Consider the following 23,826-nt stretch of genomic DNA (forward strand, 5'->3'; position numbering starts at 1 on the left):
CGCACGCAAAAGTGAAGAGAGGCTGGTGTTGGCAGTGAGTGTAGGAAACAGAGCTTAACCTGCAATCCGTCATTAACACATTAATCACTCTAATCTGATGTGACAGGATGGGATGTAGGTCGGGCTTTCTGCTGATCAGGTGTCATATAAGTATGAAAGGAAGAGATGGGGAGGGTGGGTGAAGAGAGACAGAGCTAGTAGCGAGGTAGGCAGGAAGTGGGAACCTGAGAAATATCACTCTTCAGTGGAGTGGACTGGAGGCATGTTTCATGCGTACACTTAGCTGAAAACCTTTTGAAAATTAATGTTACTATTTGAACTTTGACACTGTTTTATCACCACCAACGAGGTATGCTGGGCAGACCTATAATTGTGATTTTAGGGGTAAGGCCACTTGGCCTTAAGGTGGGGCCCAATTTGCCAGGCCACCAAGGCCATAAACCAAAATAGCCGATTCAGAAACCAAGAAACTGCTTTGAACTCATTTGTCTGTTCCATGCCTTAGTTATCTAGCTAGTACCTACTAGTGCAGCGGTAGGCAAACGTTTTGGCTTGAGGGCCGCTTTGGCATTTCTAAATTCAACGGAGGGCCGCAAACATTTTTGGGGAGCAATTTTTGTCAAAATTCATTTGCAGGCCAGAAAAATGTACTGTATTTTCAAATAAATTGCCTTTGGAAAGTATTCAGACCCCTTAACCTTTTCCACATTTTATTACATTACAGCCTTATTCTAATAAGTATTAAATAGTTTTTCCCCCTCATCAATCTACACACAATAACCCCATAATGACAAAGCAAAAACTGTTTTTTAGACTTTTGCGCAGGTATTCAGACCCTTTACTCAGGACTTTGTTGAAGCACCTTTGGCAGCTATTGCAGCCTCAAGTCTTCTTGGGTATGAAGCTACAAGCTTGATATACCTGTATTTGGGGAGTTTCTCCCATTCTTTTCTGCAGATCCTCTCAAGCTCTCAGGTTGGATGGGAAGCGTCGCTGCACAGCTATTTTCAGGTCTCATCAGATATGTTCATGTCCGGGCTCTGGCTGGGCCACTCGAGGACATTTAGAGACTCGTCCCAAAGCCACTCCTGCGTTGTCTTGGCTGTGTGCTTAGGGTCGTTGCCCCAGTCTGAGGTACTGAGCGCTCTGTAGTAGGTTATCAAGGATCTCTCTGTACTTTGTTTCATTCATCTTTTCCTCGATCCTGACTGGTCTCCCAGTCCCTGCCGCTGAAAAACATCCCCATAGCATGATTCTGCCACGGTCATGCTTAACCGTAGGGATGGTGCCAGGTTTTCTCCAGATGTGACACTTGGCTTTCAGGCCAGAGAATCTTGTTTCTCATGGTCTGAGAGTCCTTTTGACAAACTCCAAGCGGGTTGTCATGTACCTTTTACTGAGGAGTGGCTTCCGTCTGGCCACTCTACCATAAAAGCCCGATTTGGCAGAGATGGTTGTACTTCTGGAAGGTTCTCCCATCTCCACAGAGGATCTCTGAAACTCTGTCAGGGTGATCCTATGGTTCTTCTTCAACTCCCTGACCAAGACTCTGCTCAGTTTGGCTGGGCAGCCAGCTCATTAAGAGTGTTGGTGGTTCCACACTTCTTCCATTTAAGAATGATGGAGTCCACTGTGTTCTTGGGGACCTTAAATGCTGCAGACATTTTTTGATACCCTTCCCCAGATCTGTGCCTCGGCACAATCCTGTCTTGGAGTTCCTTTGACCTCAGGGCTTTGTTTTAAATCTGACATGCACTCTCAACTGTGGGACCTTATATAGACAGGTGTGTGCCTTTCTAAATCATATCCAATCAATTGAATTTACCACAGGTGGGACTCCAAGTTGTAGAAACATCTCAAGGATGATCAATGGAAACATGAGCTCAATTTCGAGTCTCACCAAATGGTCTGAATGCTTATGTAAATAAGGTATTTCTGTTTTTGTCTAAGTGGCAAAAATGTCTAAACATGTTTTCGGTGTGTCATGATGGGGTATTGTGTGTAGATTGATTGAAAAAAATAATTCAATACATTTTAGAATAAGGTTGTAACTTTAAAAATTTTACAAAAATTAGAGGGGAATGAATAATTGAGTTTAAAAAAAAATCCCAAATAATTATCTCCCCCACAAATTGGATTGAATGAACTTGCCCGCATGCCGTATTTGTATTTATTATGGATTCCCATACTCTTCCTGGGGTCCAGCAAAATTAAGGCAGTTTATACAATTTTAAAAACATTACAAAACATTTACATTTCAGAACACACTGTGTGCTCCCCTACTCCACCAGTACCACATATCTACAGTAGATGTCAACCAATTAATCGGCATGACCAATTTTTATTTAGAACCAATTTCAAGTTTTCATAACAATCGGTAATCTGCATTTTTGGATGCCGGTTACATTGCACTCCACGAGGAAACTGCTTGGCAGGCTGACCACCTGTTACACGAGTGCAGCAAAGAGGTAAGTTAGCATTAAACTTATCTTATAAAAAACAATCAATCTTAACATAATCACTAGTTAACCACACATGGTTGACGATATTACTAGGTTTACTAGCTTGTCCTGCATTGCATATAATCAATGCGGTGGCTGTTAATTTATTGAATCACAGTCTACTTCAACTTCGCCGAAGGGGTGACGATTTAACATAAGCGCATTTGCACAAATGTACCTAACCATAAACATCAATGCCTTTCTTAAAATCAATACACGGAAGTATATATTTTTAAACCTGCATATTTAGTTAAAATAAATGCATGTTTGCAGGCAATATTAACTAGGGAAATTGTGTTACTTCTCTTGCGTTAAGCAAGCAGAGTCGGTATATGCAACAGTTTGGGCAGCCTGGCTCGTTGCGAACTAATTTGCCAGAATTTTTACATAATTATGATATAACATTGAAGGTTGTGCAATATAACAGCAATATTTAGACTTAGGGTCGCCACCCATTCGATAAAATACGTAACGGTTCCCTATTTCACCGAAAGAATAAACGTTTTGTTTTCGAAATAATAGTTTCCGGATTTAACCATATTAATGACCAAAGGCTTGTATTTCTGTGTTTATTATAATTAAGTTTATGATTTGATAGAGCAGTATTGTTGTAATTGTCATCATTACATATATAAATATAAATCTGCTTTTTTTGGTCCTCCAATAATCTGTATCGGCGTTGAAAAATAATAATCGGGCGACCTCCTCTACAGTACTAAGTGTGTGCGTGCGTGTGTCGCAATGTTTGTTGCTTCAAAGTCCCCGCTGTTCCATAAGGTGTTTTTTAATATATATTTTTAATTCTAATTTTACTGCTTGCATCAGTAGTCAAGGTGAAACAAAACTAGGGCCTGTAGGACCTGCCTGGTTTATAGTGATGTTAAGGCAGAGCATCACTTTATTATAGACAGACCTCTCCCCATCTTAGCTACTACTGCATCAATATGTTTTGACCATCACAGTTTACAATCTAGGGATACTCCAAGCAGTTTAGCAGTTCAACCTGCTCAATTTCCACATTATTTATTACAATATTTAGTTGAAGTTTTGTTCCAAATACAATGCTTTTAGTTTTAGAAATATCAAGGTCTAACTTATTCCTTGCCACCCTCTCTGAAACTAACTGCAGCTCTTTGTTGAGCGCTGCAGTCATTTCAGTCGCTGTAGTAGCTGACGTGTATAGCGGTGAGTCATTCGCATACATAGACACTCTGGCTTTACTCAGTCAGTGGCATGTCGTTAGTCAAAATTGAAAAAAGCAAAGGGCCTAAACAGTTACCTGGGGAATTCCTGATTCTAACTGGATTACATTTGAGAGGCTTCCATTTAAAGAACACCCTCTGTGTTCTGTTACTTGTCTAACTCTTTATCCACATTATAGCAGGGGGTGTAAAGCCAACACACAAGTTTTTCCAGCAGTAGACTATGATTGATAATGTCAAAAGCTGCACTGAAGTCTGTGATGGAGTCGCTGTTGACCTCTGAATATTCAGGGGTCTGAGTTTCGCTAGTGCTCTCTCTTTCGCTCTCTGTCTCTCTCGCTCTGAAGTCTAAAATTATGAATGACCAGTGCTGTATTATATCAAGTAGGCAAAATAACAAGCTTTTGTATGTGTGCCTCTAGGAACACTGACACACTGTCTGTTTCTATAGAGAAGGCGTTATCAAATATTAACTGTGACTGTTTGACAGTCTGGTGATGCATGCCCTGGGTGTGGGTACGCAGTGTGAAAAACTGCTCTCTGCAGCCTCATCATTACTGAGACACGGGCTTTGTGTTTGACACGTTATTGAAATGTGCACTTCCTCCCTGCACCCCTCTACACTATCTCCTCATTCTCCTGGAACAGCTGTGAAAGGCTGTCTCCCAGTGCAAGTACCCAGCAGGTGCTTGGTATACATCTGAGCAGCTCCTGGAGAGTCCGTACTGAGCAATACTTTGTGGGATGTGTGGATCAGGGGTCTGACAGTCAGAGCATGCTCCTGAGTACACCAAGGCTGTGGGTTCAGTAACTATATACATGCTCAGAATAAGTGTTTGATAGTATATCGGAGCATCTGCCAAGGGCAAAGGCCTAGGCTTACAAGGGGACATATGGTGAATCTTGCTGAGAGAGGACTTCACCGCAGAGCTGATGTTGCGACAGGAATGCTGGGTGCTGTGCTGCTTGTTGGCATAAGGGCCGTGTTTGTGTGTTGGTGGGGGCTATAGGGACTGTGTGTGTACTGGGTAAGTGAAGGAGGAACAGTGAATGGACTTGTTGAAGGCAGGGAGATTGAGATGGAGATAGTTATTCTAAGCTGCTGTCTGGGGATTCCTCCCTATGTCTGATTCTATTCCTGTGTGTGTTTTTTAAAGAATACATGTGTGTAAGACACTGTTTTTACCACTGCGTGTCTCTGTGTGTGAGCATCGGTTCGAGGTCTTCTGTCCGAGGTGCTGTGAGTGACTGACAGTGAGTGATCGATTTGCCGGCTCTGTAACATTTATCCCACAGGCTGCCTCTGTCTGTAATCAATTCAGTGCGTCTGTTTCAGCAGATCTTGCTTCTCAGGACTCACAGTGCCATAATTGCTCCAGGCTGTGAGGCCTTCGTCACAGCTTCCTGCTCCATAAAGGGCTCTCACCCAGGGGGCAGAAAGAGCCCTTAACCAGAGCTCTAAAGTGCTTCAAAATATTTTTCTGTGTGTCCTGACATTTTTAAATTGGGAGCACCAGTGCTAGAAAAAATGTCCAATATTTCATTTTAGATAATTTTTTTTTAAAAAGATCGAATAATTATTATAATGATAAGGCTTCACTGTTGCATTGTTTCACGAGTGCAGATTTGTAAGTGTTATTCTTGCAACATTACTACAGCGAACACGGATTGATTCTAGCCCAAACAGTTCAAAAGATCTAATCCACAATACCAGTGCAATGTTTCTTTCTTCCTGTCACATATTGGGGGGGCCATATTTTACATTCATGTCACGGGCCATTCTAAAACTCCACTTGGACCGTTACCCATTTGTTTTGCACAATGTTCAGGCATGTTTGTTACCTCCATTAGCTTGCTAGCTAACAACGTGGTAAATTTACCAGTATATCCAAACGTTTGTGGTAGAGGTCGACCGATTATGATTTTTCAACGCCGATACCGATTATTGGAGGACCCAAAAAACTGGTGCCGATTTAATCGGCTGATTTTTATTATTTTATTTGTGATAATGACAATTACAACAATACTGAATGAACACTTATTTTAACTTAATATAATACATCAATAAAATCAATTTAGCCTCAAATAAATAATGAAACATGTTCAATTTGGTTGAAATAATACAAAAACAAAGTGTTGGAGAAGAAAGTAAAAATGCAATATGTGCCATGTAAGAAAGCTAACGTTTAAGTTCCTTGCTGAGAACATGAGAACATATGAAAGCTGGTATTTCCTTTTAACATGAGTCTTCAATATTCCCAGGTAAGAAGTTTTAGGTTGTAGTTATTATAGGACTATTTCCCTCTATACCATTTGTATTTCATCAACCTTTGACTATTGGATGTTCTTATAGGCACTTTAGTATTGCCAGTGTAACGGTATGGCTTCCGTCCCTCTCCTCACTCCTCCCTGGGCTCGAACCAGGAACACAATGACAACAGCCACCCTCGAAGCAGCGTTACCCATGCAGAGCAAGGGAAACAACCACTCCAAGGCTCAGCGAGTGACGTTTGAAATGCCATTAGCGTGCGCTAACTAGCCAGCCATTTCACTTCGGTTACACCAGCATCATCTCGGGAGTTGATAGGCTTGAAGTCATAAACAGCGCAATGCTTGACGCACAACGAAGAGCTGCTGGCAAAACGCAAAGAAAGTGCTGTTTGAATTAATATTTACTCGCCTGCTTCTGCCTACCACCGCTCAGTCAGATACTTAGATACTTGTATACTTGTATGCTCAGTCAGATTATATGCAACGCAGGACACGCTAGATAATATCTAGTAAAACATCAACCATGTGTAGTTAACTAGTGATTATGATTGATTGTTTTTATAAGATAAGTTTAATGCTAGCTAGCAACTTACCTTGGCTTACTGCATTCACGTAACAGGCAGTCTCCTTGTGGAGTGCAACGAGAGAGTGGCAGGTCGTTATAGCGTTGGACTAGTTAACGGTAGGGTTGCAAGATTGAATCCCCGAGCTGACAAGGTGAAAATTTGTCGTTCTGCCCCTGAACGAGGCAGTTAACCCACCGTTCCTAGGCGGTCATTGAAAATAAGAATGTGTTCTTAACTGACTTGTCTAGTTAAATAAAGATTCAATAAAGGTGTAAAAAAAAAAAAAAAAAAATCCTGATTTCCGATTTGTTATGAAAACTTGAAATCGGCCATTCCGATTAATCGGTCGACCTCTAGTTTGTGGGCACATAAGGTAGGAAAAGGCATAGCTTCTCCAGGGGCCTCATTTATCAATATTGTGTAGAAACTATTCTAAAACACGACTGTTCCTACGCATAGAAAAAGGTGTCATTTATCAAATAATTCTGCTAGCATCATACACACACCGGTAAGATAGAACCAGTGATAAATAAGTTCTCAGCCTCAGTACTCATGCACAACCTTGTCTATTTGCATTTAGAAATGCCCCCTAATTAGCCATATGTGGTCAAAATCATTCCTTTAAAATGGCACAAAAAGAAAAAAGAGGGTCTAGTACAACCAAAATGTTTTATTTGGCTCAATCAGTTGTGGCTTGACAAATAAAAACAGCTACAAAGAGAGGAAAATTAAGACAATTGTAGTTGCTTTAGCAATGGCACATATATATACTTAATTCGTGAAAATATATATATATATATATATTATTTAAATTTAATTAGGCAAGTCAGTTAAGAACAAATTATTATTTACAATGACGACCTTCCCCCGCCAAACCCGGACAACGCTGTGCCAATTGTGCGGCGCCCTAGTCACGGCCAGATGTGAAACAGCCTGTATTCAAACCAGGGACTGTAGTGATGCCTCTTGCATTGAGATGCAGTGCCTTGGACATCTGCATCGGCAACAATCCCCAATAAGCTGTCCGTTCTTAACCGCTCCCTCTTGTAGGCCAACACTGCTGTTCTAAATGAGTTGTGTGTTCCACCTTGCCACCATAGCGGGTCGAGAGCTTCAAGTTCCTTGGTGTCCACATCACTAAGGACTCTGCAGAATGAAGAAAAAGCAGCCAACAAGTGCTCAGCGTATTTGGGAATTACTTGAATACTATTGGAAAAGCATTCCAGGTGAAGCTGGTTGAGAGAATGCCAAGAGTGATCAAAGCTGTCATCAAAGCAAAGGATGGCTACACTGAAGAATCTACAATATATTTTGGTTTCTTTAACACTTGGTTACTACATTATTCCATATGTGTTATTTCATAGTTTTGATGTCTTCACTATTGTTTGACAATGTAGAAAATAGTAAAAATAAAGAAAAACCCTTGAAGGAGTAGGTGTGTCAACTTTTGACTGGTACTGTACATTCACTGGACTCTAACCACACACTCACATACTGCACACACCACACACTCTGCTGCTACTCTGTTTAATATCTATGCATAGTCACTTTATCCTGTACCCCTTGTACAGTGCCTTCTGAAAGTATTCAGACCCCTGTACCTTTTCCACATTTTATTATGTTACAGCTTTATTCTACAATGTATTAAATTGTTTTCCCCCCTCATCAATCTACACACACTACTCCACAATGACAAAGCAGAAACTGTTTATTTATTTATTAACTTTTGTTAATTTTATGAAAAATCTTATTACATTTACTTAAGTATTCAGACCCTTTACTCAGTACTTTGTTGTAGCACCTTTGGCAATGATTACAGTCTTCTTGGGTATTACACTACAAGTTTGACACCTGTATTTGAGGAGTTTCTCCCATTCTTCTCTGTAGATCCTCTCAAGCTCTGTCAGGTTGGATTGGGAGCGTTGCTGCAAGGCTATTTTTAGGTCTCTCCAGAGATGTTCAATCAGGATTAAGTCCGGGCTCTGACTGGGCCACCCAAAGACATTCAGAGACTTGTCCCGAAGCCACTCCTGCTTTGTCTTGGCTGTGTGCTTAGGGTTGTTGTCTTGTTGGAAGGGGAACCGTCGCCCTATTTTGAGGACCTGAGAGCTCTGAGGCATATTTTTATCAAGGATCTCTTTGTACTTTGCGCCGTTCATCTTTGCCTCGATCCTGACTCGTCCCAAAGTCCCTTCTGCTGAAAAATATCCCCACCATGCTTCACCGTAGGGATGGTGCCAGGTTTCCTCCAGACGTGAAGCTTGGCATTCAGGCCAAAGAGTTCAATCTTTGTTTCATATTTGCAACAATGTCTAAACCTGTGTTCACTTGGTCATTATGGGGATTGTGTGTAGATTGCTGAGCATTTTTTCATTGAATCCGTTTTTAGAATAAGGCTGTAATGTAACAAAATGTGGAAAGAGTTGAGGGGTCTGAATACTTTCCGAAGGCACTGTTTATATCCTCGTTATTTAACTTTTCTTTTTAACTCAGCATGTTGGTTAAGGGCTCGTAAGTAAGCATTTCCCGGTAATGTCTAAATCTGTTGTATTTGCCGCATGTGACAAATCAAAATTTGATTTGATTTTACATTCAGCAGCGTCTTTTGATGCCTGCACGTTATGAATGGAAACCTTTTCTGTTCAGAGTTGAACTCATTTTGGCATGTTGCTTTTACAGTACATGCAAATCACACATTTCGTACATAGCCTCATTAGTATTCTATTCAGGTGGGGCATGCAACATTAAGCAGGTTGTTGACGATTCCCCTAACATTTCTAAATGATCCTACATAATATGTCCGCCAGCCTGTGTGTAATACCACCAGACAGACATGGTTTCAGTGGGAATGCGCTCTACATTCTTTAATGACTCTCTCACTTATCTGCCAGCGGAAATACTTACAGGCCGTCATGCAGCAGTACAGACATGGCCGGATCACGTTAGCCTCTCTTGTTGTTCTGGGCTAGTTTTTTTTGTTCTATCATTAGGGACGGCCCTTCAAGGATGGCGCAGTCATGCGGAAAAAAATGCCCCACTTGGACACACTCATGAAGACTTGCATGGAGGCTATGCACCACACACACACACACACACACACACACAGGGAGCAGGGGTCGGTCAGGCGTAAGTGAACAGGGCCAGCCACAGTGAACCAGGGAGACAGTCTGATGTGAAATAATAAAAAAGGAAGGAGCCTAATATAACCAAGGACTTCCTGGTTACTTTATATACACACTGACGGGGGTGGCATGGGTGGAAAAGGGGTATGATGAAGCTGTCACAGATTTTTGTCAAATATAGACCTAACTGAAAAAAAGCGAATTCGATACAAATGGTTTTAATTTGTGAAATCTGTTCCAAAGTATTCCCACGTGTAATCGAGGGATAATGTGGTCTCATACGAATGTAAGCAAGGTTGGAAATTATTATGTTTTGGGCTTCTGTTTGGTCACATGACCGTCTGCTCAAGAGGGGAAAAAAACAGCCCGTGGCTTAATCTAGATCCCTGGCTTAGAGTGTGCTGCTGGTGCGTGGCTTGTTGGTCGTGAGTTTTGTTGTGTTTCTGTGTTGACTGAGTATGTTAGCTTTGGTGGTTTTAAGGAAAGCAAACCATTCCATGTCATGTAAAAGTGACTGCTGGTGTTATGTTAATGTCTCAGTTGATTTACCAGGATTAGTGCCACGCCATTGCAAGGGGAAGTAAAGCTGATGAGTAAAGTGCTGAGAACAATGTGATGGGTTGTAGCAACCAAACCAGTCGTCCACCCAGGTGGTGTTGATTGTGATTTTTGTGTTTGTTCAGTGTTTTGTTTTTGCCTCTTCTTTTCTTCTTCTGTTCTTCTGTTGTTGTGAATGATCATTACCATTCTGTGTTCGTCATGTGTTAGTTGTGTGTATGCTTGTCTCTCTTCTCTCTCTCTGTCAAGTTGTTTATCTCTCAATGAGTGTTTGATCATGTGTAAACAGTCAAGTGTTCCTCAGGGACAAAGTACGCAATGTGTAACACACCTAGGCCTAACCAGTGACTGCCTGCCTTAAGGCACACAGCAGCATCCTGACGACACCGGACACGCGTGAGTCTGCGCACGACCAGTTTGGATGGAATGGTTGAATAACATGCATGTGTACATTTATTTCGCAACGCAAACGCAAGTAACGCAAGCGGTGTGTTCAGCATGTAACACGCGCACTAGTGTTGCACGGCGTATCGAAACCTCTGTATTTAAAATAAATTTAAAAAGTTAAAGAATGAAACTGCTCGATACTCTAATTTTTTTACGTTCAGTACTTCTGTCAAATGTCTAAGGTGAATGAGAGGCTCAAGTCGGTCTATCCGTGCAGCCCCTTTGTAGAGAAAAGTGCCCACTCCACTTGTTCAATCATCGCTAGAGCTTTCTGGGTTGCGTTGTTATCTCCCCACTGATGCTGCGCGGACGTTAACACACTGGAATAATGGAACGACGGTATGTAGAAGTGTTGAAACTGTTCATTACTGTTGTCGCAGAACAATGTCCATACAGGCTAGAACACTTTTACAAAGCAAGACACCGGTAGCTTCCACCTTTTTAATTGCAGGATACATTTCCCTGCCAGCTTCCAGCTGAAGCAACAACATCAGTTCACTCTACCCTGGTACTTTGTTGTTTGTGATAATATGCAAACCGTAAAAGCAAAATATGCTGTTTGTCACCAAACAGTGTTTTTTAAATTTAGTTCACATAAATGTTAAAATATAATGAATGATAATTGAATTCAAGATGCTCAACAATGAACAGAGCAGTAGCTGAGTTTTTCTGGATAAAGTGCCATTCTGACTTTTTGCTGTTGTCTCGCTGTATTGTGTTGGTGTCGTTTTGGAATCGAGTGTCATGACGGTATCGCGTATCGTGATACTAAACCTGGTATCGTGACAAGACCAATACACCATGTTGGAATAAAGGAGGATGTGATTTCCTAGATCTCCCCTCGGGACTGATAGTGAGTCAGGTTTCACTATGTTACTGACTTCCTGTGAACAGGAAGTGTTGTGTCACTTGTGTACGGGCGTGTCGCCTGCTAGAGAACCCCTCCCGGTGACGACATCCCTCACTGCTCAGCGGAGCACAGCCGCTACCAGGGAGCCATGGCAATGCTGCAAACACTCACATCAACAGCCACAGTGGAGATAACAACATGCACAATCTCCCTCTATCCATCCCTCTCCAAAATAGTCATTTTCTCCTTAATAGGTATGTAACTAGCAGTAGTTTAAACTGTGACATCACTGGTCTATAGTGGACTTTGTTTTTCAGAAAGAAACACTGTGTGTGTGTGTGTGAGAGATCACAGGTGCAATAAAGGGGTTATTCCTTAATCATTCAGTTGGTCAGTTAAGTTACTGTGACATTACTCTGACCTCTGCTTGACTCTAAAGGGAAGTGAGTAATGGTTCAAGTGTGTGTAATAACACATCTCAACTCTGGCTCTTTCTTTCTCTTCGATTTCTCAACCTGCTTTCTTTGTCCCTCTCGCTCAGCATAGCTGTCTCTTTCTCTCTCTCTCTCACACACACACACACACACACACACACACACACAGAGCGCTGTCTTATGGTTCTGGGTGGGAGCTGTACATTAGTAGTGACAGTGCTGTGAAGAGAGGCTGACTGGCTCATTATGTTCTTGTCACAAGCCAAGCGCTTAAATGCTGACTTCCACTACGTTTCCTAGGAACCACAAGAACCAAATACATTTCTTCTGCTCTTTTGGTTCTGTGCTTCTTTTTGTCTTTGTTTAATGATGGTCCTTTGGGAACTCTCTGTGGTTTTCCCGGCAAGTGCCTGTAAACCAGGGTACTTTTTAGAAGGATAATTACACTGTGTGTGTGTGTGTGTGTGTGTGTGTGTGTGGTGATCCTCATTGTGAAATTCTCACAAGGAAAGCAGCCTGTTCTCATCTCTTTCTAATTACTCCGAGTTAAGCTGGTGGCCTGACCTGACAGTGGTGAAGGCTATGTGTGGTGGGGGGGGGGGAATATAACTTTGGACATTTTCTCCTATCTCTCTCTCATATACACACTCTGTTTCCTGTGTGATTACCCAGAGTTCTTTGTGTCTGTATTCTCACGTTCAGGCCTTGTGGGTTAAATGGCACCATCATGGCATCGGCTGTTTTTAGAATGGCTGCGTCAGGGTAACAAGTGCTTTCATAAATGCATGGCTCGGGTCTCGTTTCACAAGAGCAGTGTAAAATAAGCTTTCTCTTAACGACCCAGCATTAACACATGTTAATTTACATATCGAATTTCATTGTCCAACATCACTTTTACAATTTCTTCATTTTTGTGGCCACCTAGAGTAATGTTTTGCTTTTCAATAAAACCTTTCATGTTGGTATAAGAACATCGTACTACTTTATTTTCTGACAACTTTACAGGCTGTTTTCTATTCTGTTCAAATGAATTACGATCATCTATAGAGGGGATTTTGAGCACCGTGGGTGGACGCCCTATTACGTTACGCACCCAATGCATATGGATGTCCGGTAAATTCATATCGTTCCGGTTACGCTGTCTGGCTCCATTTCTGACGGAAACGCTGAGCTGCGTGTTTGCACCCGCACTTGTTGTCGTCCATGTAGCCTAAGCGGAAACCTCCCTGTAGAGGGGATCAGGATCCGTGTTCACTGTAGGAGACACCAGTTGGTCATCACACTGACCTGTATCAGAATTAGGCCCAGGTCGATACCAGTATCGCAGTATTTTTTTTATTCCTTGCCAAAAATGAAAGCACGAAACAGACCATATGCTTTGGTCCCTTGTGTGCTGTAGCTTTGAAAATGCATTTATGTGGCCACATAATGTTTGTTTCCGTCATTAGAGGATATTCACATCGTGTACTATAGAAGAACAGCACCACACAGCTAGTCTCCATTACCAGCTCTTTGGCTGCTTCCCAAATAGCACCCCGTGTGATAACATCTATCATGTTAACAACAATGTGCAGTGTCTGCCTTTTTGTTTGTGTATGTGCCCATGAGTGTGTTTGAATACACATCAGTTTAACGGTTGAGCCCTCGTGAGATCACGCGTATTGTTAACCTATAGAGGTTGGATAACTGGGGTGCTGCATATTAAAACATAACAAAGTGTGTGTGTGTGTTTTGAGGGAGGTAGGTTGTCTCCCGCTCCATTCCTCTGACATTTGTGAGCCACAAGTTCCTCATACCATGTCTGGTATTTCTTAAAGGGTAGCAGTTAATGTCAGCCCAAAACCATAGAAATAGAATGGAGCAGACGGCCAACACATCACGACTCCTATTCAGTCTAGCTGCAGACCTAATAGTTCTTTGATGAGGGTCATAATGGCTGGGACTGGGATGGCAGACATCAATCTGAATGTGTTCCCAAAGTACTTGTGTGAAAGTTACCAGAAGGTAATATAGGCTTGGGCGGTATACCGTATACCGGGTATTTGGAAAAAGTCACGGGATGGTTTTTTTCAATACCGTTGAAACTATTTATTTGAAGTTGAATTTGTTTTGTTTTTTAAATGTGAATATTTGTAGCTACTTTTTAAGTAAATACTTGTAGTCAACGTGTGCAATACGTTAGGCGATAAAGAAGACTGTGTACTTTATTTCACCTGTCACATCATTTTTCATTATGAAGCTTACTGGTTGTCCCCAGTCACGTGGTGATTGTTTACAAGCACACAATGACAAGAGACCGGAGCCTTGTGAGTCACCGTATGGAAATTACAGTATGGAATTTACAACTAAATGTTTGACAGCTAGATATCTTGTAACTATTTAGTTAACTGTCTAAAATGTGCTAAATGCTCTGCAGTTGTGAATTTGGTCTGCTAATTTAGTAGCTAGTTAGCTATCTAGCTAAGTGTGGTTAGCTTCTTTCAAAATCAAGCATTCGCTTAGTATCAGCAGAGAATCCCCTCTTGGATCAAGAGCATTGCTGGCTAATTACTTGTTTTGTGCGTGCAGTATATATATTGACTGTATATATTGGTCATCTAAAAAGTGAATTTAGTTCGCATTCTCTATTGGATTTTACATGTACTTGTTAGCATTTGCTAACCTTCGGATTACAGAGTATCTGTGGGGTGTGAAAACAGTGCCCCTTGTGTTCAGTGCCGGTATTACTTAATATCCCGGTATGGCACAAGGTCGGTTTGATAATCTGGATACCTCTAGAAGGTAACGAGAGATGAAATTTGAGATAGAGTAATCAAATAGAAGCAAATGGCACTAGGGACCTAACACCCTCTGTCATTCTCTCAGGCCCAGATCCAATCAGCTGGCTACCTCAGGAGGGATGGAGAGAGAGGAGGGATGGAAAGAGAACAAGAGATGGAGAGAGAGAAGTGTGGAGATGGTGTGCAGTAATGACGATCTCCATGCTGTGACTTAGCAAATTGTTTTTCTTTGTGTTATTAGCTAATGGCTAATTAGCAGCTCTCTTAAATTGAATTTGTGTAGAATCCATATTATAGTCCCAACAGCCCCTTACACCAGTCCCTTGTTTGCACTGTTTTCCATGTAGCTGTGTGTACGCACGCGTATGCGTGTCAGTCCGCCTTTGTCCGCATGCCTTTTTGAGAGAGGAGGGAGGCGAGAGAGCGGGAGAATGCAAGTCAGCATAGGCCAATTGAACCTTTCTCTGTTGTCGAGAAAGCTGATCACTCAAGTAGAGTCCTGCACTGGTCTTTTTTAAAATGTGTATTTGGAGCCGAACCTGCTCCTCGCCGGCCACTTATATTCTGAGCCCCGTCCGATATCCGGCGTATGGACAGATTTTTCTCTTCAACCCGACCCACCTGCATAGAATGAATTGCTAAAGAGAGCCGATCAGTGACCAGCCAAGTAACGTCATTTATTTAATTTGTTTTTATGATCTCCAACGTAGTAGGCTATTATCCCCCCCCTGCATAAACATGTCTTTATCTGCCTATTCAACATTTGGATCAAATAATTTTTTTACCTTTTTTTTTTTTTACAGTGAGAAAAGGCACAGTTGACAAATCAAATCACTTTGATAAAGAGCCTTCTAATTAGACTTCTTACCTAATATTTATAGCCTATATCCGACATAAAACCTAGGAAGGCTGGCTCAGAGAGAGATGAGAGGTGTGTGTTCCTCTGTTTGTCTTCCCCTGAAGGTTGACTTTATAAAGCCGTTGAACATGTTGAGCCTAGGTTGTTGTTCAGTGTGTGTTCTGTGGCCTGTGACCCTCTGGGTGGCTGCTGATTGGCTCCAGATGCTGGCATGTGGGACAGTCATTATAGGCCATTTTTGGAAGCACCGTTACAGAGATCATGCATCTTATTTCTGGCTTATCTTTTGCAGTTATGTAGAATGCAAACATAGGAAGTGAGGAACTTGCCCCATAAGCTTTCCATAGTTGTTTCGATTTGTGTGTGATCTTCAGCGCCACCTGGTGTTGGCCAATTATCAATTGAGACCCTGCCTTCACTAAGCTATTCATTGGTGTAGCCTGACACCTTGTGCCAAGGATTTGCTAGTGCAATTGTACTGTCATTCTACCTGTCAAAAAAAATCTGAAATCACCTAATCGCAAAATAAAATGGATCAATCCCTACATGTGGAATTGTTCAGATGATCCATAACGTCGTACAAGAAGAATTAGTGAGCTAATCTAAGTGTGTATGTTCTTGATTGATCCAGTGTGTAATGTGTAACTGTGTTTAATGAAGTAGTCTGTTATTGTGATATTGATCTACCTGTAGCCTATTCCCCTCTGTCCGCAATGATTAATGATGACCTTTGTAGAGACGTTCCCTGTCTGATCCTAATTGATCCTTTCCTCTCTCCCCCACTCCCTCTCTTTCTCTCCTTCTGTCTGTCCCTTAATTCCTCCCTCGATCTCCCCGTATCCCTCATTGTCTCCCTCTTCCCCTGTTCAATCTCCCCATTTCTTTCTTTCACTCGTTCTCTCAACCCCCTCCACTCCTCCCCCTCCCCTCTCTGTACAGAAACTCAAACGGCTGATTCCTGATGAGGTAGGTTGTGTGTGTGTTTGTGTGTGCCCACATCCCAGTCATAATCATCTGACTGTCTTTGTTGCATCTCATCTCACCCTGTAGTCCACTACTAACCCCTCCCCATGCCCCTCTATCCATACCACACTACAACCCCCATGAGCCTGGTTGTTGCAGTAACACCCCATAATAACTCAACCATGTTGTCTGTACTACTCACCCTGGTTGTATCGACACATACTGTTGAATGGTGCCTGCCTGTCCGTCTGTGCCTCCCTGACTCCCCCTCAGTGGTTGGTCTGAAGGGCCGGCCTAGGTTACAGGTTGGGTCTGGGGTCAAGGTTGGGGGGGTTGTAGGTAGGTTAGGCCCAGGGCAGGAAGGGGTTAAACTAGCTATGATCTCACAGGAAGTCTGCTACTCAAAGGTTATTTTACTTTGAATGTATTTAACCTTTTTTCTTTAACTAGGCAAGTCAGTTTAAGAACAACGACTGCCTACCCCGGTATTTATGGTATTACTGGTTTAGCACACAAGGTGTGTGGCAAATGATGCAATAAAAGCCCATTGGGCCTCTACTACCAGAATGCTAACAGAATTAGCCCGAGTAATAGTGAATTTCCATGGAGGCTGCTAGCGGAAGAGCACAAATAAAAATAAACAAATTGCAAAGGCAAGTAATCCAGCTCATGAAGTTATACACTTCATGGACAAAAGTATGTGGACACACCTATTTCAGCCACACCCGTTGCTGACAGGTGTATAAAACTGAGCACACAGCCATGCAATCTCCATAGACAAACATTGGCAGTAGAATGGCCCGTACTGAAGAGCTCAGTGACTTACAATGTGGCACCGTCATAGGATGGCACCTTTCCAACAAGTCAGTTCATCAAATTTCTGCTCTGCTAGAGCTGCTCCGGTCAACTCTAAGTGCTGTTATTGTGAAGTGGAAATGTCTAGGAGCCACAAGGGCTCTACTGCGAAGTGGTAGCCCACACAAGCTCAGAGAACGGGAATGTTGAAACTGGAGTTCGACCGATTAATCAGAATAGCCGATTATTTAGGGCAGATTTCAAGTTTTCATAACAATCGGAAATCAGTATTTGTGGACACTGAAATTTTTATTTTTTACCACCTTTATTGAACTAGGCAAGTCAGTTAAGAACACATTCTTATTTTCAATGACGGCCTAGGAACGCTGGGTTAACTGCCTTGTTCAGGGGCAGAACGACAGATTTTCACCTTGTCAGCTCGGGGATTCAATCTTGCAACCTTAGATTAACTAGTCCAACGCTCTAACCACCTGCCTTACATTGCACTCCACGAGGAGCCTGCCTGTTACGCGAATGCAGTAAGAAGTCAAGGTAAGTTGCTAGCTAGCATTAAACTTATCTTATTAAAAAAATCAATCAATCATAATCAGTAGTTAACTACACATGGTTGATTACTAGTTTATCTAGCATGTCCTGCGTTGCATATAATCGATGCGGTGCGCATTCGCAAAAAAGGACTGTCGTTGCTCCAACGTGTACCTAATCATAAACATCAATGCCTTTCTTAAAATCATTACACAAGTATATATTTTTAAACCTTTATTTAGTTTATATTGGCTGCTAAAATTTCTTTTAACTAGGGAAATTGTGTCACTTCTTTTGCAACAGAGTCAGGGTATATGCAGCAGTTTGGGCCGCCTAGCTCGTTGCGAACTGTATGAAGATTATTTCTTCCTAACAAAGACAGCCAACTTCGCCGAACGGGGGATGATTTAACAAAAGCGCATTTGCGAAAAAAGCACAATCATTGCACGAATGTACCTAACCATTAACATCAATGCCTTCCTTAAGATCAATACACAGAAGTATATATTTTTAAACCTGCATATTTATTAACCAGGTGAAATTGTCACTTCTCTTGCAACAGTTTGGGTTGCCTGGCTCGTTGTGAACTAATTTTTTGCCAGAATTTTACATAATTATGACATAACATCGAAGGTTGTGCAATGTAACAGGAATATTTAGACTTATGGATGCCACCTGTTAGATAAAATACGGAACGGTTCCGTATTTCACTGAAAGAATAAACGTTGTTTTTTTTTCTTCGAGATGATAGTTTCCGGATTCAACCATATTAATGACCGAAGGCTCGTATTTCTGTGTGTTATAATTAAGTCTATGATTTGATAGAGCAGTCTGACTGAGCGATGGTTGGCACCAGCAGGCTCGTAAGCATTCATTCAAACAGCACTTTTGTGCGTTTTGCCAGCAGCTCTTCGCAATGCTTCATGCGTCACTTGCTCTGAAACTTGGAGTAGTTGTTCCCCTTGCTCTGCATGGGTAACGCTGCTTCGAGGATGGCTGTTGTCGATGTGTTGGTTCGAGCCCAGGTAGGAGCGAGGAGAGGGACGGAAGCTATACTGTTACACTGGCAATACTAAAGTGCCTATAAGAACATCCAATAGTCAAAGGTTGATGAAATACAAATGGTATAGAGGGAAATAGTCCTATAATAACTACAACCTAAAACTTCTTACCTGGGAATATTGAAGATTCATGTTAAAAGGAAATACCAGCTTTCATATGTTCTGAGCAAGGAACTTAAACGTTAGCTTTCTTACATGGCACATATTGCACTTTTACTTTCTTCTCCAACACTTTGTTTTTGCATTATTTAAACCAAATTGAACATGTTTCATTATTTATTTGAGGCTAAATTAATTGTATTGATGTATTATATTAAGTTAAATAAGTGTTCATTCAGTATTGTTGTAATTGTCATTATTACAAATAAATAAATAAAAATCGTCCGATTTAATCGGTATCGCCTTTTTTTGGGTCCTCCAATAATCGGTATCGGCGGTGAAAAAATATATATCGGTGGACCTCTAGCTGAAACGTGTTGTGCTTAAATTGTATGCCCTTGGTTGCAACGCTCACTACCAAATTCCAAACTGATTCCGGAAGCCACGTTAGCACAAGAACTGTTCGTCTGGAGCTTCATGAAATAGGATTCCATGGCCGAGCAGCCGCACACAAGCCTAAGATCACAATGCCAAGCGCCAGCCAGGAGAATGCTACCTGCCCCAATGCACAGTGTCAACTGTAAAGTTTGGTGGAGGAGGAATAATGCTCTGGGGCTGTTTTTCATGGTTCGGGAAATCTTAACGCTACAGCGTACAATGCCATTTTAGATGATTCTGTGCTTCCAACTTTGTGGCAAAAGTTTTGGGAAGGCCCTTTTCTTTTTCAGCATGACCATGCCCCCAAGCACGAAGTGAGGTCCTTACAGAAATGGTTTGTCGATCAGTTTGGAAGAACTTGACTGGCCTGCACCTCAACCCCATCAAACACTTTTGGGATGAATAGGAATGCCGACTGCGAGCCAGGCCTGATTGCCCAACATTATTGTGTTATCTCACTAATGCTCTTGTGGCTGAATGGAAGCAGTTCCCCGCAGCAATTTTCCAACATCTAGTGGAATGCCTTCCCAGATCAGTGGAGGCTGTTATAGCAGCAAAGGTGGGGACCAACTACATATTAATGCCCATGATTTTGGAATGAGATGTTCAACGAGCAGGTGTCCACAAACTTCTGTGTATAGCCATGTAGTGTGTATACTGTATACAGTGCATTTGGAAAGTATTCAGACCCCTTCACTTTTCACACATTTTTTAGGTTAGATCCTTATTCTAAAATTGATTAAATTGTTGTTTTCTTCAATCGTCACAATACCCCATAATGACAAAGCAAAAACAGGTTTTAAAAGTAATTTATTTTAAAACCTTCATAAAAAAACAAATCAAATTTACATAAGTATTCAGACTCTTTACTCAGTACTTTGTTGAAGCACCTATGGCAGCGATTACAGCCTCGAGTCTTCTTGGGTATGACGCTGCAAGTTTGGCACACCTGTATTTGGGGGGGTTTCTCCCATTCTTCTCTGCAGATCCTCTCAAGCTCTGTCAGGTTGGATGGGGAGTGTTGCTGGGCAGCTATTTTCAGGTCTCTCCAGAGATGTTCGATCGGGTTCAAGTCTGGGCTCTAGCTGGGCCACTCAAGGACATTCAGAGACTTGCCCGAAAGCAACTCCTGTGTTAGCTTGGCTGTGTGCTTAGGATTGTTGTCCTGTTTGAAGGTGAACCTTCGCCCCGGTCTGAGGTCCTGAGCACTCTGGAGCAGGTTTTGATCACGGATCTCTCTGTACTTTGCTCTGTTTATCTTTCCCTCGATCCTGACTAGTCTCCCAGTCCCTGCCGCTGAAAACATCTCCACAGCGTGATACTGCCACCACCATGCTTCACCGTAGGGATTGCGCCAGGTTTCTTCCAGACGTGGCGGCGCTTGCCGCTAAAGGCCAGAGTTCAATCTTGGTTTCATCAGACCAGAGAATCTTATTTCTCGTGGTCCGAGAGTCTTTAGGTGCTTTTGACAGCCCACTTGGAGTTTGTCTTTTTACTGAGGAGTGGCTTCCGTGCGGCCACTCTACCATAAAGGCCTGATTGGTGGGGTGCTGCAGATATGGTTTTCCTTCTGGAACGTTCTCCCATATCCACAGAGGAACTCTGGAGCTCTGTCAGTGACCATTGGGTACTTTGTCACCTCCCTGACCAAGGCCCTTCTCCCCCGATTGCTCAGTTTGGCCGGGCAGCCAGCTCTAGGAAGAGTCTTGGTGGTTCCAAACTTCTTCCATTTAAGAATGATGGAGGCCACTGTGTTCTTGGAGACTTTCAATGATGCAGACATTTTTTTGATACCCTTCCCCAGATCTGTGTCTCGACACAATCCTGGCTCGGGGCTCTACAGTCAATTCCTTCGACCTCATGGCTTTTGCTCTGACCTGCACTGTCAACTGTGGGATCTTATGTAGACAGGTTTGTGCCTTTCCAAATCATGTCCAGTCAATTAAATTTCCACAGATGGAGTCCAATCAAGTAGAAACATCTCACGGATGATCAATGGAAACAGGATTTACCTGAGCTCAATTTTGAGTCTCATTGTAAAGGGACTGAATACTTATGTGAATAAGGTATTTCAGATTATTATTATTTTTTGTAATACATTTGCAAAAGTATATAAACCTGTTTTCGCTTTGACATTATGGGGTATTGTCTGTAGATTGCTGGGGATTTTTTTTGTTTAATCCATTTTAAAATGAGGCTGTAACGTAACAAAGTGGAAAAGGTCAAGGAGTCTGAATACTTTCCGAAGGCACTGTAGGTAGGAGGAACCAAATTTCATTTTTTTACTGGTTCGAATCCTTGAGCCCACTAGGTTAATAATCTGCCAATGTGCCCTTGAGCAAGGCCCTTACCCCTAATTGCTCCTGTATGTCACTTTGGATGAGAGCGTCTGCTAAATTACTAAAATATACATGCGAACTTAGGGGTAGGGTAGCATTAACTCAGAATTCTTAGTTTTTTCAGGTAAACAATATAAAACCCATAATATCTTGCTGCGTCTTGTAAACCTATTTCTAAAGTGCTTCTGTCATTTCTGCTCGGCATCAGACTCATTTTGTGCTTCAGTTGCACTTCTCCACTTGGATGAGAATTCACAAACAGGTATTCTATCAGCAGACAGAGCTGACTGATGTGCAGCTACTTTTCTCCTGTAAAATGCAAGCTTTAAGCAAAACATTAGAAAATGCAGCTGGCTACATTCTCTCGTCTCATAAACATTAGACATACGGTGGCCATGCACCGTTTTTGCAAAAAAAATGCCTAGATTTTTCAATGTAAACAAATTGACTTGTGTGGCTGCCAGCCACGAACGCAATCTGCTTTATCTCCTAACGTATTGCACAAGTTGAGTGCAGGTATTTACTTAATAAAGATCCTCCTGCTTTTTGTCAATTTTTCGCCTAAAGTAACATACCCAAATCTAACTGCCTGTAGCTCAGGACCTGAAGCAAGGATATGCATATTCTTGATACCATTTGAAAGGAAACACTTTGAAGTTTGTGGAAATGTGAAATGAATGTAGGAGAATATAACACATTAGATCTGGTAAAAGATAATACAAAGGGAAAAAAACATGCGTTTTGAAATGCAAGCGAGAGACCATAATGTATTATTCCAGCCCAGGCACAATTAACATTTTGGCCACTAGATGGCAGCAGTGTACGTACATTTTTAGACTGATCAAATTAACTATTGCATATCTGTTCAAAATGTTATATCAAGACTGGCCAAATGTGCTTAATTGGTTTATTAGTACATTTTCAAGTTCATAATTGTGCACTCCCCTTAAACAATACCATTGTATTCTTTCACTGTAATAGCTACTGTAAATCAGACAGTGCAGTTAGATTAACAAGAATTGAAGCTTTCTGCCCATATAAGACATGTCCATGTCCTGGGAGGTGTTCATGTTACTTACAACCTCATGCTAATCACATTAGCCTGCGTTAGGTTAACTGTCCCGTAGAGTTTAAAGTGGCTACAAATATGAATGTATTGAAAAACCTCTAATAAATAGTTTCAACGGTTTTGATGATATTGAAAAGCCATCCAGTGGCTATTTCCAAGTACCCCGGGAAACGGTATGTGGTATGAACTGGTATGTTGATGACATCACCCTGTGACCCTGCTTCATTTTATTCTAGCACACACATGAGTGAAGCTGAACGTGTTTCACAGTGATATTTAGTCATTTATGACGTCTGAATGTCCAATGGAATCTGATGCCCAATTTCAAATCAACCTTTTTGCCCTGACCTATCCAATCCACAGGGTTGGGGTTGAACTGGGATAACCCTCATATCTCCCTGTGTGACCTCTGACCACTCTCCTTTGACCCCCCCCCTGCAGTTGGAGCGTTTCACCAGCATGAGGATGAAGAAGGACAAGGAGAAGCCTCATGCAGCCGGGCAGCGCCACTCCAACGCTGCCCACTACGAGGTTCCTACCCAGGGGACCATGCTGCACGACCACCCTGACGAATACGTCCTGGAACTCTTCGAACAGATGCTGGTGAGAGAGAAGAGGGTTAAAGAAAGAGACAATGATTGTCTACTGGGTGTGGACTATAGGCTATTTGTCTGTATCTTTTGGGACGCTGACTTAAAGGTCTCTCTCCCCTCCCCCTCTCTATTCCCTCTCGCTCGCTCTCCCCTCCCTTTCTCGCTTGCTCTCCCCCCTCTGCTCTCTCTCTCTCTCTCTCTCTCTCTCTCTCCAGGTGGATATGAACTTGAACGAGGAGAAGCAGCGGCCTCTGCGGGCAAAAGACATCGTCATCAAACGAGAGATGGTGTCTCAGTACCTCCACACGTCCAAAGCTGTGAGTAACAAAGGTT

The 23,826-nt window shown here is 42.1% G+C and overlaps 1 protein-coding gene across 1 annotated transcript in view; it reads left to right on the forward strand.

Moving 5' to 3' along the window:
• LOC112235885 (protein diaphanous homolog 1-like) overlaps window positions 1–23,826 on the forward strand; it is a 142,336-nt gene that overhangs the window by 26,771 nt on the left and 91,739 nt on the right. The window contains 3 exon segments of the mRNA XM_042302942.1: window positions 16,530–16,556; window positions 23,342–23,503; window positions 23,709–23,810. Coding sequence (XP_042158876.1) covers window positions 16,530–16,556; window positions 23,342–23,503; window positions 23,709–23,810 — 291 coding nt within the window.

Source organism: Oncorhynchus tshawytscha, linkage group LG21 (genome assembly GCF_018296145.1).
Source record: "Oncorhynchus tshawytscha isolate Ot180627B linkage group LG21, Otsh_v2.0, whole genome shotgun sequence".
NCBI classification, from domain to species: Eukaryota; Metazoa; Chordata; class Actinopteri; order Salmoniformes; family Salmonidae; genus Oncorhynchus; species Oncorhynchus tshawytscha.